The sequence below is a fragment of the Apodemus sylvaticus genome, chromosome 10 (assembly GCF_947179515.1).
Source record: "Apodemus sylvaticus chromosome 10, mApoSyl1.1, whole genome shotgun sequence".
In the NCBI taxonomy this organism is placed as follows: Eukaryota; Metazoa; Chordata; class Mammalia; order Rodentia; family Muridae; genus Apodemus; species Apodemus sylvaticus.
The window spans coordinates 75,244,643-75,260,494 of record NC_067481.1 but is presented as its reverse complement, the minus strand read 5'-3'; the positions used below and the strand labels follow the sequence as shown (position 1 = coordinate 75,260,494).

At 41.5% G+C, this 15,852-nt stretch overlaps 1 protein-coding gene across 1 annotated transcript; it reads left to right on the top strand.

Annotated features, from left to right (window-relative positions):
* Positions 1 to 14,004: 14,004 nt before the first annotated feature.
* Positions 14,005 to 14,940, top strand: LOC127694637 (olfactory receptor 10-like). The gene has a single exon (XM_052196186.1). It carries the CDS (start codon positions 14,005 to 14,007, stop codon positions 14,938 to 14,940), a length of 936 nt encoding a protein of 311 aa, XP_052052146.1.
* Positions 14,941 to 15,852: the final 912 nt, after the last annotated feature.

Below are 15,852 nucleotides of genomic sequence, written 5' to 3'. Positions count from 1 at the left end.
AATATTAAGTTATCTCTCACACAGTCAAGAATTCTGTGCCCAACATACTCTCCCTTAGAAATTAGACATAACAAATTTCCTAGGTGATGTTGGAGACTGCTAGAATTTCCATAGGGACTTTCAAACAAAAAATTTTAAATGGTTTTCTTCAAACTGAAAAACAACATTCTTAAAAAGAAAACTTTATAAGATAAATATCACTGCTAAAAATAATTATGATTGGCTTACTATTTATGACAATTTTGGGCATTCTGAATTTGTATAATTATTTTTTATCTTCTCTTGAAAACTAAAATAAGAAACAACTAAAAAGGAATATCACACTAAGAAATAATATGCAAACTACATTAGGAAATGTTCAAAAAGTGTGTCATTTTTTAATGTTAGTACATTTTCTTTCTTTTTTATCTTTGTGGTTATGTTATGTTATGTTATGCTCACATCAAAATAATTTGTCAGAATCAAAAGATTTTGCAAGGTTTATGGTAACCAAAAACCAAAATATCTGTTGTGCTGAAAGTTATGGGAGCAATGAATACTCACAACTGTAGTAAATTGCTTAAGAACAGGTAAGATACCCTCACCTGGGTGGCACAGTAGAGCTGACGTTGGTGGTGTGGGCACAGGAGAGCTAGTCCCACACCTTGCCTAGGCAAAGCAGGAGAGCTGACCCTGGTGGCTTAGAAGAGCTGGCCTGGTCAATTAAACTTCTGTGCAGGCCCAGATCCAGTGATGAGTTGGCCCATCCCAACATCCACCCCATCTTTGAACTGCTGGAGTGCACAAAGGGGCCAGTCCTGCAGATCCAAAGCTGCAGGATCTCCATGACACAAGGCAACAACAGGATATGTGAGAGGATTCCCAGTGAGGGTCCAGTGTTGACAGTGTAGCAGAAGCCAGCGGCTTTGAAACAAACCAATACTAAACTGACTGCAATGAACACTTGCAAGGAAACATGTATGGACAAAAGGGTATACTGTGTGACACACCATGACACACCACATGGAGAGATGTTTCGAGTTTTTATTTTTTCTTTTTATTCTTTTAATTTATTTATTTATTTATTTATTTATTATTCTTTTTATGTTTATGGTTTTGTTTTCTTTGGGGCCGGTCACAAGGACAAAGAGTGGATATGGAGGATTGTGAGAAGAGTAGGAGTGTGGTATGTGGTGTGAAAGTTACAAAAAATCAATAAAAAATGGAAACATACTGAGAAACGAAGAGAGACAGAGAGAGGAAAGAACTACAACTCCACAAGAAAGTAAATTACAAATGGCATACTAAGGCCCTATTTATCTGTAGTTACTGATGAGTTAATGTTTATAATTGAATAGATAAAAAAATATTTAAGAGACCCAAACATATGTTCCTTCAAGAATGTGCAAAATGGGAGTTGATGCTTCGAGGTGCCCCCCACCTTGAGAGGGTGGGGTTTACAGGTTAATTTGGGGTATTACAAGTCCAATTCAATGCAATAATGCAGCGTTTTAGGGGACTTTCGCTCTCTTTGCACCAATGAATAAATACCAGACAGGAAATACATTAAATTGCCTGCTAGAACAAATAGACATACAGATGTTTACAGATTTTATATGACTGTAGAATTTTTTGCTCAAGAGAAGACAGTCTTTGGGATATTATATGAGAAACTGTGAAACAGAGCTCACCAAAAATTTTAGGTTTCCTTATTTTTTATTTTGTACATATGCATGTTTTGCTGACATGTATGTCTGCACATTGTATGTGCACCTGTCATCTATGAGGGCTAAAGGGTGTCAGATTCCCTGGAACTGTTTGTTGCACTGTCATGTTGGTGGTGCTGGGAACTGAAGCCAGGTCTTCTACAAGAGATGCAAGTGCTCTTAACCACTGATCTAAATACCCTCAACACATTTTTTAAGGAAATCATATTAGACATTGTTCATGTGACAAAACTAAAATTAAGAACAAGAAAGGCTTAAGGAAATATAGCAGTAGATGAGAAATAAGCAACTAACTTTTAACAACCAACAAGGAGAAAATCAAGAAAGAAATTTTTCAATCTCCTGAAACAAGTAACATTGGAGAAATTACCCAAACCTGTATTATACAGCAAGAGAAACACACACACACACACACACACACAAATGTGCACATATGCACACATGCATACACTTGCCACATACACTATATGCATATATATATATATATATATATATATATATATATATATATATATATACACACATCACACACATGGGCACATGTGCGCACATGCACACACACACCACATAAACACACCATACACACACTATACACACATACACTTGCTACATATACACATACACTATATATGTATACACACACCACACACACATATTCACACATACCACATACACACACCACACATGTACACATACTGCACACAGCAGACACAACACAACACATACACACTATACAAAAAGGGCAATAAACCTCAATAGATGGGACAATCTGAGACCTGGAAGAAAAAATGCCTTTAGGTGTGCCTTTTGCGGGAGGCATGCTAACTGTTAACACTGAGACGCTATGACCTCTGAAGCTCTAGAGAAGGCCTGTCACTCGGAGTGGCCCTACTCTATCCTTCAAGTATACCAAACTATAAATAAAGTTGTTCTCTTTTCCACATAAAATGAACCCAGAGAAGTTATGGGTCCATGAGTAGTCTCATTGGTCATTGTTCTTCTCTTCCAGGTATTCCAAGTTTTAGCTTGTTATTGTGCTGGCTACTGCTGAAGATAATATGGAGGTTCTGCCAAAAAAAAAAAATTAAAATTAGAACTGGAAAGTAATCTACCAACCCCACACTGGATATACACACAAAAGAAATGAAGCCTAAATTCTGAAGACAGCTTTGTTAGTGAAAGAGAATGGACCACAGCAAAATCCAGGTTACATTCAAAACTGTTCTGCCTTGTGAAATGTGAGATAAAACATCTGCCCAACAATGTTGCAGTGATGGTTCTGAAAAGGTCTATAAATAAATTGTATGCCATCCTAGGCTGTTAATGAAAACTACATCTCTGTCTGCTGATCAGATACAAATATCACATTGCTAATGGACCCTGAAATATATTCTATGCATAATCTCTGGACACTGATTGCATCACGTCTGTCACAAACTAGGTACTCTCTTAGATATATGTGGGGGTATTGTGATTTTGTGTGTGTGTGTGTGTGTGTGTGTGTGTGTGTGAATGTGGTAATCTTTAAATGAGACATGGACTTTGGTATGATTGAAGAAGGCCTGGTCAGGGTTGGGGTCAAAGTAAGGCAGTGGAAGGAACCTCAGCCTGCAGAGTTCCATGAGCAAATGATAAGTTGTGTTCTGAGAAAACTGTGAATAACTCAAATTGGTCTGGCAGGGCATGGGGAATAGAAAGAACTGAAGACTGTAGGGCAGATCTTAGAGGTCAGCCATTGGATGATAATTTGCCACAATGGGCCTCAGAGGTCTCTGAGGCCATGCTTACTAATTAACTCGCTCTCCACTACTTTCTAGAGTCCTTTTCAATGTCCCCAGACATAAGTGTATTGAGACCTTAGGATCAGGAAACGGAGTGATGATACTCCAGCTAAACACCAGGGTCAGAAAGAGGTAAAGGAATTGGGGTTAAGAAAGCAGAGGCTTGGTGAGAAAGATGCTCCCACCTTCTAGGCTTTGCATTTGCAATCTCTGCTCTTGTTAAGGGGGTGAACCACATAATTGTGCTAATTTCTCTAGTGTAGTAACTCTAACGTGAGTCCCATCTTACCGAAGATGGCATCAATAGCAAAGTGGAAAATACCTTTTTCTTCACCAGTAGATCCCACCAGTGCCCTAGTAGATGCCATCTCTCCCTGATGTCGATAGAATTGTTGGAGATGAGAGTGGTCATTCTCTGTCCTTGAGCTCCAGGTAAGTGCAGAATGGGTGGGCACTCAGTCTTGATGCTTAAACTCTAGGAAGTAAGAAATAGTCCACAAGGTGATTAGCACCCAACTCCATTGCACTAAGTGCACACAGTGTGTGGACAAGTTAATGTTCATCAAAAAAATGTTATGTCGTTTACAGAATAACTGGATCTTGATCTCCTGTTCATCCTATCTCTACTCTGTACAAAGTATCCAAAATCTGCCCTGTATTATTTTCCAGTTGCAAAAGGTTTGTTTTAAATAAACTGTAAGGGTTGCTATAAAATTGTTTTGAACTCCCTTTCAAAACTCTAACACTACAATGCCAAAGCTCAAGCAAATTAGAAACATCAGAACCAGGAGATGAAGAAAGGAAACATTGTCAGAGCTGTTGGAATACAACCAGAAGAATCTACTGGGAAAAAGACAACATTAGTTTCTCCTCTGTCTTCTTCTCTCAGTTCCTCTCTACCTTCCCTCCCATCTGGATCCACTCCCCATAACAAAACATAACAAAGTAAAATATAAGATAAACAAAAAACCCCATGACATTGAAGTTGAACAAAGCAAACCAAAGGAAGAAAAAGAACCCAGAGGTAAGCTCAAGAATCAGAGACCCACTCATTCACTTGCTTAAGAGTCTCATAAAGACACTAAACAGGAAACCATACATTTATGCAGAGGACCTGATGCAAACCCATGCAGGCCCGGTGCAGGTAGCTGCAGTCTCTGGGAGTTCATATGAGCTCTGCTCAGTTGATTTAGAGGGCCTTGTTCTCCTGGTATCCTCCATTCCTTCTTGTAGGATGTCTTCATCAAACCCTTCCCCTCAAGGTTTAAGGAACTAAATGGAAGAGGAGGAGGAAAAGTTGTAAGAGTCAGAGAAGATGGATGACACCAAGGTAACAGCGCCATACTGACAGAACAGGACTAACACACATGTGATCCTACGGAGACTGGCAGCACACACAAAGCATGCATGGGGCACACATAGGGTTAAATCAGACTCATGCCAGAGCTGAAAGGGGAAATTGGACACAGAAGTGCTTGAAAAAGAAGAATTGTTTTCTCCAATGGAGTTTCACTGAGAATAGATACTTAATCTAAACCAAACCCAGCAGGAGGCCCAACACAAACCAAACTGAGTGGTAATGGTATTTTGGTAGATTTTTTTCATATTGTTTTGTTTGGTCATTTTTTTTTTTTATCTTACTGGATTTTGCTTGTATATTATGGTTTCTGATTTTGTGTTTTATGGGTTTTGGAGTGTGTGTGTGTGTGTGTGTGTGTGTGTGTGTGTGTGTGTCTGTGTCTGTGTGTGTGTGTGTATGTGTATGTGTGTGCACACGCGCGAGCCTGTCTGTCTGTCTATCTGTCTGTCTGTCTGTGTCTCTAACTATGTATCTGTCTGTTTCATGTGTTTTTCTTTTTCATTCTTGTTTGTTCATCTTGTCTCTTGCTTTTTCAAAAGAAGGAGAAACAGTAGATGTAGAGGTGGTTGGGTGGGAAGGTGGGGCAGAGCTGGAAGGAGGTAGGGGAGGGAAATCTATGATCCAAATATATTATACGAAATTTTTTTCAATAAAAATGAAAGAGAGAGAAAGAAGAGAAAGAAGGAATGCATGGTTTAAGGAGGAAGATACCTTGGAAGAAAAACAGGAGGCATCCTCATTTTCTCCAGAAAAAAAAAATCAAATTGCATGTTTGACCTCAGTTTCACTATATTCTGACAATATCATTAGATTAGTTGGTGATATGGAAACTTAGGTCTTTGAGTGGAAACACCTAGTCTTCAGATGTTTAAAAGTGCACGATGAGGCATCAAGATGACTCAGAAGGTAAAGGAGCTCGATACTAGCACTGACGACCTCAGTTCCTCTCCCAGGACCCACACAGCAGGAGACAATGAGTTCTCATGCTTGTCTTCTGATCTCCACAATCATGCCATGCCACACATGAGCCCATACATGTACATACAGTGAATACCATGTATAACATGATGGGAAGAGAGAATCAGATCCTTTAAGAACTATTTCTGTTAGTAGGAATGTTTGCAAAGACTGACTCTTCACGGGTCGTTGACCATGGGGTGAAGGAAAGAATGTGTAGAAAGAAATGAAGGTGCTGTGCCCACTCAGGTTTCACACCCGCCCTTCTAGGTGTGTGTTTCAGTTAAATACCTAGATACCTAGGTATTAAAAAGATAAGATCTCATGCCCAAAGGATGTTAGAAATAGCTAACATCTGTAAATGTCCTATTGGTCATTGGAAAGGACAATCTTCTGAGTTCATCTTCTTGCTAGCACCATCCTACATAAATGACACTGGAGTTGTACAGAGGAAGGTGAGGACAGATGAGGGAAGGGCCCCTTGCTACAATTTCCACATGTATAAGATAATTTTCAGTTATAACCAGTGGTCTTTATGTGTTCATATGTTGCTGAAGTAGTTGTGTTTATTGTTCAAGGAGTGCCGTCCACATCATCTAAGCTATATAGACACCCTAAAGTGACCATGTATGGTGAGACATATAGTTGGTGAATTAGACAACTTGTATCTGTATCACCATTGTCAAGAAAGATACCTGTAGAGCACAGAAGTATCACACCACCTTTGGACAATATGATTCAGGATATGCTCATAAGACTGGTGGTTGAAGAGCAGAAAAAAGCACACAAGGAGAGGTCTGCTCAGTTGTGCTTAGACATGAGAGCTTATGTGCATCTTCTGACTGTGCAATGTGAATACATTAATTCAGTAAGAGCATATTTTCGACAGTTCGGGCGGCGGCGGCGGCGGCGGCGGCGGTAGCAGTGGCTGCTCCAGCTGAAGGGCCATCAGCAGTGGAACCAAGGCGACACAGGGTCCAGTTAGGCCCTGCGCCCACGACCACTGACCTTCGCTGACCAGCCGGGCGGCAAGCAACTGCGGTTCTGCGGAGCCTTTCGCTGCACGGAAGCCACTTCAGAACTCGGCTGCCCGCCAGTCAGGAGAGACTCACCGCCATCTTGATCCCGGGCTCCAGAGATCTGTCAGACTGAGGTACACAAACATAATCCTAGGCCCAACACCGCAGGGGTCTGAGCCAGACGGGCGTTGGCCTGCACCCAGGCCCTGGGCTGTTCGAGTGGCCATCGGGGCGCCAACCCAGCCAGGAGTTTTTTTTTTTTGCCCCGGCCGGTGCACGCGCCGCCATTTTGCCTACAGGAGCCAGAGTGCTCGGGAGGGCAGAGACGGCTAACAAGCGTAGCCTGAGGCTAACAAAACGGGGGTCTAGGCCCCAAAAGGCACAGGACTGACCCCAAGAACTGGGCGGCTTGGTGGGCCATCTGTGTGTCAACCAGCCCAGGAGGTTATTAGCACAACAGACTCTCCCGGTGCTTTCGCGGAGCGCGGACGCGCACGCCCGCCATCCAGGTCACCTGGCGGACCCAAATAACAGACATAGCCCTAGGGGAACTTTGCTCGGACCTTGGCCTCCCAGGCGTTTGCCTGGACTCAGGGCCCAGGCGACAAGGCTAACCTAGTGTGCGCCAGCCCGGTTGGGGAAATCGGCTGCCCAGCGGAGTGAGCGGAGCACAGGGGAGGTCACAGCAACATTCACCTTCGGAGCTCCCTGGGGGTGCACACGGGTTCCACCTGGTCCACAGACATAATCTGGGGCAAGGCCTCAGGCAGAAGCCCCCAGCTCAACTCTCTCCGCTTCAGATCAGCCTGGGTGGCCGCCACATCTCCAGGTCCCTCAAGAGGCTAGTGGGGGCTTCCGGGCGGCCAGCTGGGAGAAGTCAGTGTGCTCCAATAAATCCTGCGGGCCCCAGCGGGAGCCTTCAGGTGCCTGCTTCGGGATCTGAACAGCCTGGACAACAGCACCCTGTCTATAGGCAGTGCAGAGTGTAAGCTGTGCACCAGAGGCCAACGGGGAAGGGGCAGCTTGCACTGGTGAGTCCAGCACTGACAAGACCAAGTAACACCAGTGAGAGCTAGATGGCAAAAGGCAAACGCAGAAACATCACTAACAGAAATCAAGGCAATATGGCAACATCTGAACCAAATTCTCCTCTACTAGCAAGTCCTGGATACCCCATCACACCAGTAAAACAAGATTTGGATTTAAAATCACTGGTCATGATGCTGGTACAGGAACACATGAAGGACATTGAGGAGAAAATGGATCAAAAGTTAGAAGCCCTTGCAAGGGAAACACAAAAATCATTGAAAGAAATCCAGGAGAATACAAAAGCCAACAAGGAGGAAATGCAAAAAACACTTAAAGAAATACAGGAGAACTTTGCTCAACAGGCTGAGGTCATGAAAGACGAAACACAAAAATCTCTTAAAGAAATACAGGAGAACTTTGGTCAACAGGCTGAGCTCATGAAAGAGGAAACACAAAAATCTCTTAAAGAATTACAGGAAAACACAAACATGCAAGGGAAGGAGGTAAGCAAAACCATCCAGGATCTAAAATCAGAAGTAGAAACAACTAAGAAAACTCAAAGGGAGACAACTTTGGAGATAGAAAGCCTTGGGAAGAAATCAGGGGACAGAGATGCAAATATCAACAACAGAATACAAGAGATAGAAGAAAGAATCTCAGATGCTGAAGATTCCATAGAAACCATGGACTCAACAGTTAAAGAAAATGCAAAGTGCAAAAAGCTTGTAACCCAAAATATCCAGGAAATCCAGGACACAATGAGAAGACCAAACCTAAGGATTATAGGCATAGATGAGAGTGAAGATTTACAACTTAAAGGGCCAGCAAATATCTTCAATAAAATTATGGAAGAAAACTTCCCTAACTTAAAGAGAGAGATGCCCATGAATATACAAGAAGCCTACAGAACTCCAAACAGACTGGACCAGAACAGAAATACTTCCCGTCACATAATAATCAAAACACCAAATGTTCTAAACAAAGAAAGAATACTAAAGGCAGTAAGAGAAAAAGGCCAAGTAACATATAAAGGAAGACCTATCAGAATCACAGCAGACTTTTCACCTGAGACTATGAAGGCTAGAAGGTCCTGGGCAGATCTCATGCAGACTCTAAGAGAACACAAATGCCAACCAAAACTACTATATCCAGCAAAACTCTCAATCACCATAGATGGAGAAACTAAGATATTTCACGACAAAACCAAGTTCACCCAATATCTATCCACAAACCCAGCCCTAAAAAGGATAATAGGAGGACAACACCAATACAAGGAGGGAAACTCCACCCTGAAAAAAGCAAGATAGTAACCTTTCATCAAACCCAAATAAGTTAAGCAATCAAATTTAAAAAATAACGTCAAAAATGATAGGAAGTAACAATCACTATTCCTTAATATCTCTTAACATCAATGGACTCAATGCCCCAATAAAAAGACACAGACTAACTGACTGGATACGTAAACAGGACCCTACATTTTGCTGCTTACAGGAAACACACCTCAGGGTCAAAGACAAACACTACCTTAGAGTAAAAGGCTGGAAGACAATTTTACAAGCAAATGGTCTCAGGAAACAAGCTGGAGTAGCCATTTTAATATCAGATAAAATTGACTTTCAACCCAAAGTCATCAAAAGAGACTCTGAGGGACACTTCTTGCTGGTCAAAGGAAAAATACAACAAGAAGAACTCTCAATCCTGAACATCTATGCTCCAAATGCAAGGGCACCCTCTTTCATAAAAGAAACTTTATTAAAACTCAAAGCACACATTGCACCTAACACAATAATTGTGGGTGACTTCAACACTGCACTTTCCTCAATGGACCGATCAGGAAAACAGAAACTAAACAAGGACACAATGAAACTAATTGAAGCTTTGGACCAATTAGATTTAACTGATATATATAGAACATTCTATCCTAAAACAAAAGAATATACCTTTTTTTCAGCACCTCATGGTACCTTCTCCAAAATCGACCATATAATTGGTCACAAGACAGACCTCAACAAATATAAAAAGATAGAACTAATCCCATGCCTCCTATCTGATCACTATGGAATAAAAGTGGTCTTCAATAGCAACAGAAACAACAGAAAACCCACAAACACGTGGAGATTGAACAATACTCTACTCAATGACACCTTGGTCAAGGAAGAAATAAAGAAAGAAATTAAAGACTTTTTAGAACACAATGAAAATGAAAACACAACATACCCAAATCTATGGGACACAATGAAAGCAGTGCTAAGAGGAAAACTCATAGCCCTGAGTGCCTCCAAAAAGAAAATGGAGAGAGCATACATTACCAACTTAATGACACACCTGAAAGCCCTAGAACAAAAAGAAGCTATTTCACCCAGGAGGAGTAGAAGGCAGGAAATCATCAAACTCAGGGCCGAAATCAATCAAGTAGAAACAAAGAGAACCATACAAAAAATCAACAAAACTAGGAGCTGGTTCTTTGAGAAAATCAACAAGATAGATAAACCCTTAGCCAGACTGACCAAAGGGCACAGAGAAAGTATCCAAATTAACAAACTTAGAAATGAAAAGGGAGACATAACAACGGAAACTGAGGAAATCCAAAAAATCATCAGATCCTACTACAAGAGCCTGTACTCAACACAACTGGAGAATCTGGAGGAAATGGACAATTTCCTTGACAGATACCAAATACCAAAATTAAATCAGGACCAACTAGACCATCTAAACAGTCCCATAAAGCCTAAAGAAATAGAAGGAGTCATAGAAAGTCTTCCAACCAAAAAAAGCACAGGACCAGATGGTTTCAGTGCAGAATTCTACCAGACCTTCAAAGAAGAGTTAACACCAATACTCTTCAAACTATTCCACAAAATAGAAACAGAAGGAACACTACCCAATTCCTTCTACGAAGCCACAATTACGCTGATACCAAAGCCACACAAAGATCCAACAAAGAAAGAGAACTTCAGACCAATTTCCCTTATGAACATCGATGCAAAAATACTCAACAAAATTCTTGCCAACCGAATCCAAGAACACATCAAAACGATCATCCACCATGATCAAGTAGGCTTTATCCCGGGAATGCAGGGTTGGTTCAATATACGGAAATCCATCAATACAATCCACTACATAAACAAACTCAAAGAAAAAAACCACATGGTCATTTCATTGGATGCTGAAAAAGCATTTGACAAAATTCAGCATCCTTTCATGCTTAAAGTCTTGGAGAGAACAGGAATTCAAGGCCCATACCTAAACATAGTAAAAGCAATATACAGCAAACCGGTAGCCAGCATCAAACTAAACGGAGAGAAACTTGAAGCAATCCCACTGAAATCAGGGACCAGACAAGGCTGCCCCCTTTCTCCTTATCTTTTCAATATTGTACTTGAGGTACTAGCTCGGGCAATTCGACAACATAAGGAGGTCAAAGGGATACAAATTGGAAAGGAGGAAGTCAAACTATCATTATTTGCAGACGACATGATCGTCTACCTAAGTGACCCAAAGAACTCCACTAGAGAGCTCCTACAGCTGATAAACAACTTCAGCAAAGTGGCAGGTTACAAAATCAACTCAAGCAAATCAGTGGCCTTCCTATACTCAAAGGATAAGCAGGCTGAGAAAGAAATTAGGGAAATGACCCCCTTCACAATAGCCACAAACAGTATAAAGTATCTTGGGGTGACTCTTACCAAACATGCGAAAGATCTGTATGGCAAGAACTTCAAGACTCTGAAGAAGGAAATGGAAGAAGACCTCAAAAAATGGGAAAACCTCCCATGCTCATGGATCGGTAGAATCAATATAGTTAAAATGGCCATTTTGCCTAAAGCACTATACAGATTCAATGCAATACCCATCAAAATCCCAACTCAATTCTTCACAGAGTTAGAAAGAGCAATTATCAAATTCATCTGGAACAACAAAAAACCCAGGATAGCTAAAACTATTCTCAGCAACAAAAGAAAATCTGGGGGAATCAGTATCCCTGACCTCAAGCAATACTACAGAGCAATAGTGTTAAAAACTGCATGGTATTGGTACAGTGACAGGCAGGAGGATCAATGGAACAGGATTGAAGATCCAGAAATGAACCCACACACCTATGGCCACTTGATCCTCGATAAAGAGGCTGAAAACATCCAATGGAAAAAAGATAGCCTTTTCAACAAATGGTGCTGGTTCAACTGGAGGTCAGCATGCAGAAGAATGCGAATTGATCCATCCTTGTCTCCTTGTACTAAGCTCAAATCCAAATGGATCAAGGACCTCCACATAAAGCCAGACACTCTGAAGCTAATAGAAAAGAAACTGGGGAAGACCCTTGAGGACATCGGTACAGGGAGAAAGTTTCTGAACAGAACACCAATAGCGTATGCTCTAAGAGCAAGAATTGACAAATGGGACCTCATAAGGTTACAGAGTTTCTGTAAGGCAAAGGACACCATCAAGAGGACAGATCGGCAACCAACAAATTGGGAAAAGATCTTCACCAATCCTACATCAGATAGAGGGCTAATATCCAATATATATAAAGAACTCAAGAAGTTAGACTCCAGAAAACCGAACAACCCTATTAAAAAATGGGGTACAGAGTTAAACAAAGAATTCTCACCTGAAGAACTTCGGATGGCGGAGAAGCATCTTAAAAAATGCTCCACTTCATTAGTCATTAGGGAAATGCAAATCAAAACAACCCTAAGATTTCATCTTACACCAGTCAGAATGGCTAAGATTAAAAATTCAGGAGACAGCAGGTGTTGGAGAGGGTGCGGAGAAAGAGGAACACTCCTCCACTGCTGGTGGGGTTGCAAATTGGTACAACCACTCTGGAAAGCAGTCTGGGGGTTCCTCCGAAAACTGGGCACCTCACTTCCAGAAGATCCTGCTATACCACTCCTGGGCATATACCCAGAGGATTCCCCACCATGTAATAAGGATACATGCTCTACTTTGTTCATAGCAGCCCTATTTATAATTGCCAGATGCTGGAAAGAACCCAGGTATCCCTCAACAGAAGAGTGGATGCAAAAAATGTGGTATATCTACACAATGGAGTACTATTCAGCCATTAGAAACAATGAATTCATGAAATTCTTAGGCAAATGGATGGAGCTAGAGAACATCATACTAAGTGAGGTAACCCAGACTCAAAAGGTGAATCATGGTATGCACTCACTAATAAGTGGTTATTAACCTAGAAAACTGGAATACCCAAAACATAATCCACACATCAAATGAGATACAAGAAGAAAGCAGGAGTGGTCCCTGGTTCTGGAAAGACTCAGTGAAACAGTATTTGGCAAAACCAGAACGGGGAACTGGGAAGGGGTGGGAGGGAGGACAGGGGAAGAGAAGGGGGCTTACGGGACTTTCGGGGAGTGGGGGGGGGGCTAGAAAAGGGGAAATCATTTGAAATGTAAATAAATTATATCAAATAAAAAAAAAGACAAAAAAAAAAGAGCATATTTTCTTGCTAATATTTTAGTATCTATCTCTGATATAAACTCTTAGAAGGACTAAAAAATGGACATTATTGCTGATCAAGAAATTTATGTATAAAAATCATGCATAGACACACAGGAATAAACACACTGGAAATTTAAAACAGACAATTAGTGATTTTTTTAATGTATAAAATCAAATGTGCAAGTTCCGAAGTGCTGTGTGTAAAGACTCATAGCAATAATGAAATGTTTTAAAGATAATTCAGAGGCTGGGAGATGGTTCAATGGGTAAAATGTTTGCTACCAAGGATGATAACCGGGCCTGGGTCCTGGTTAAAGTGTGGTCCTACACACTATCTTCTCATCCATGGGGCCGAAGTTGTTGTATGTTCATCACTGATATCAGGAGACCAATCTGGTTCCTATCAGATGATGTGCAGCAATGCATTGTAGATAATTTGGTGATAATCTCTCTACCCTGTAGGTCCTGCTGCTCCTGGAATCCAAGCTGACTGAGAATTTTTAAAACAAGAACATCTCGTGTCTTCAGACTGTGACGCCTAGCAGACTCAACATGAGATCGACCACAATGAAGGCAAATGTGCCAGGATTCATATAGCTCTGGGTTACTTTGTGGACTCAAGTTACTTCAAAGTGCATGCTCTGATCGGAAGCATTGAATTGTCTTCTGATTTGTGAGAGTGACAGTCTATGGTAAGCTTCAACACCACCTTGGAAGGTGGCTTCATTTTGATGGGCTTCTCAGACTGGCCTCATCTAGAACAGGTCTTTTTTGTCTTCATTTTGATGTTCTATTTTTTAAGCATCTTTGGCAATTCCACCATCATCACAGTCTCACGAATGGATTGTCGATTACAAACACCAATGTACTTCTTCCTTAACAACCTCTCTTTCCTAGACCTCTGCTACACCACCAGCATTGTGCCTCAGCTTCTTGTCAATATTTCTGGAATTGACAAGACCATGAGCTATGCTGGCTGTATGATCCAGTTCTTCATTGTGCTCTTACTGGGTGGAACTGAGTGTGTGCTCCTTGTGGTGATGGCTTTTGACCGCTATGTTGCTGTGTGTCGTCCACTACACTACACCAGCATTATGCGCCCCCTTCTCTGCCATGCATTGGCCATCTCCTCCTGGGTGGGAGGCCTTGTGAACTCACTGATACAGACAAGCCTCATCATGTCCATACCTCTCTGTGGCCATCACCTGAACCACTTCTTCTGTGAGATGCTTGTTCTCCTGAAGCTGGCTTGTGAGGACACAGGGGGAACAGAGGCCAACTTGTTTGTAGCTGGAGCTATAATTTTGGTCTGTCCTGTAGCAATAATTCTAGGCACCTATGCACACATTGCTCATGCAGTTCTGAAAATCAAATCAAGAGTTGGGAGCAGAAAGGTTCTGGGGACTTGTGGGTCCCATCTTACTGTGGTTTTCCTCTTTTATGGCTCAGCCATGTACACATATCTTCAACCTGTCCACATGTATTCTGGGAGTGAAGGAAAGTTTGCTGCCCTCTTTTATACTATAATTACTCCAATGCTGAACCCTCTGATTTATACCCTAAGAAACAAGGATGTAAAGGGGGCCCTGTACAAGGTACTATGGAGAGATACAAACACAATGTAGGAAGAGAACAGAAGTTTATACAAATCTTTTCTAATATTTCTCATATGACAAAACTCATCTTACCTATAGAGGACTATTAGTCTCCAGAAGATATTCCTCAGTGGATATCATGATTGTACTCCTTACTTATCTGAAAATTGGAACTGGTGGTATAAGACACTTTCTAGTCCAGGGTCCAGAAACTCATGCAGCAGGGATTAAGGGTTCATTTGTGTCATACTTCTTAAAGGATTGAGTCTGGGAGAGAGGTAGAACCATTCTCCATAGGACAATGGGAATGGATTCTAAGTATATTTGAGAGGGAGAGAATGTAGGCGGTTGGTCTGGTGCTGCTTGTATTCAAATGTCAAAATCTGTATCACAACATATGGTTGTTCCAAGATGAGCAGATCTTCATGTATGCCAGCTTTTGTTGTAAGCATTGGCCCCACCAAGTTATCCCATGATTGGTTAATAAAGATGCCTACAGCCTGGATTGGACAGAAGAGAGGGGGCAGAGCAAATGTTCTTGGGCTTGGGGTCTCAGACCACAAGAAGAAGAGAGGAAGAAGAAGAGGAAGCTGTTTGGGGGTAGGTGGATCATGAGTGCATGGCCATTAGGGCCAGGCTTTTAGCAGTGGGAGCAGCCCAGGTAGAACATGGCAAGTGATAGCTCAAGGTTATTAACAGGAAAGTAGACAAAATAGCACAGAAGGTAGATATCTGCCCAGCTCTAGAGCTTTAAGGCTTAATATAAATCTAAAGTTTTTGTGTCTTTTTATTTGGGAACTATGTGATCATAGTGGGGTTTAAAAACCCAAATAATATTTGCTACAAGAAGAGAAGATTAAACTCAGAATGAAAACACCATCCCCAAGTCAACATTCACAATGTGGTGCCAGGTAGAAGGCACTGTTTCAAAGGCAGAAGCCA

Coding starts and splice junctions, on each gene's coding strand:
- LOC127694637 (XM_052196186.1), top strand. CDS start 14,005: ATGGTAAGCTTCAACACCACCTTGGAAGGTGGCTTCATTTTGATGGGC.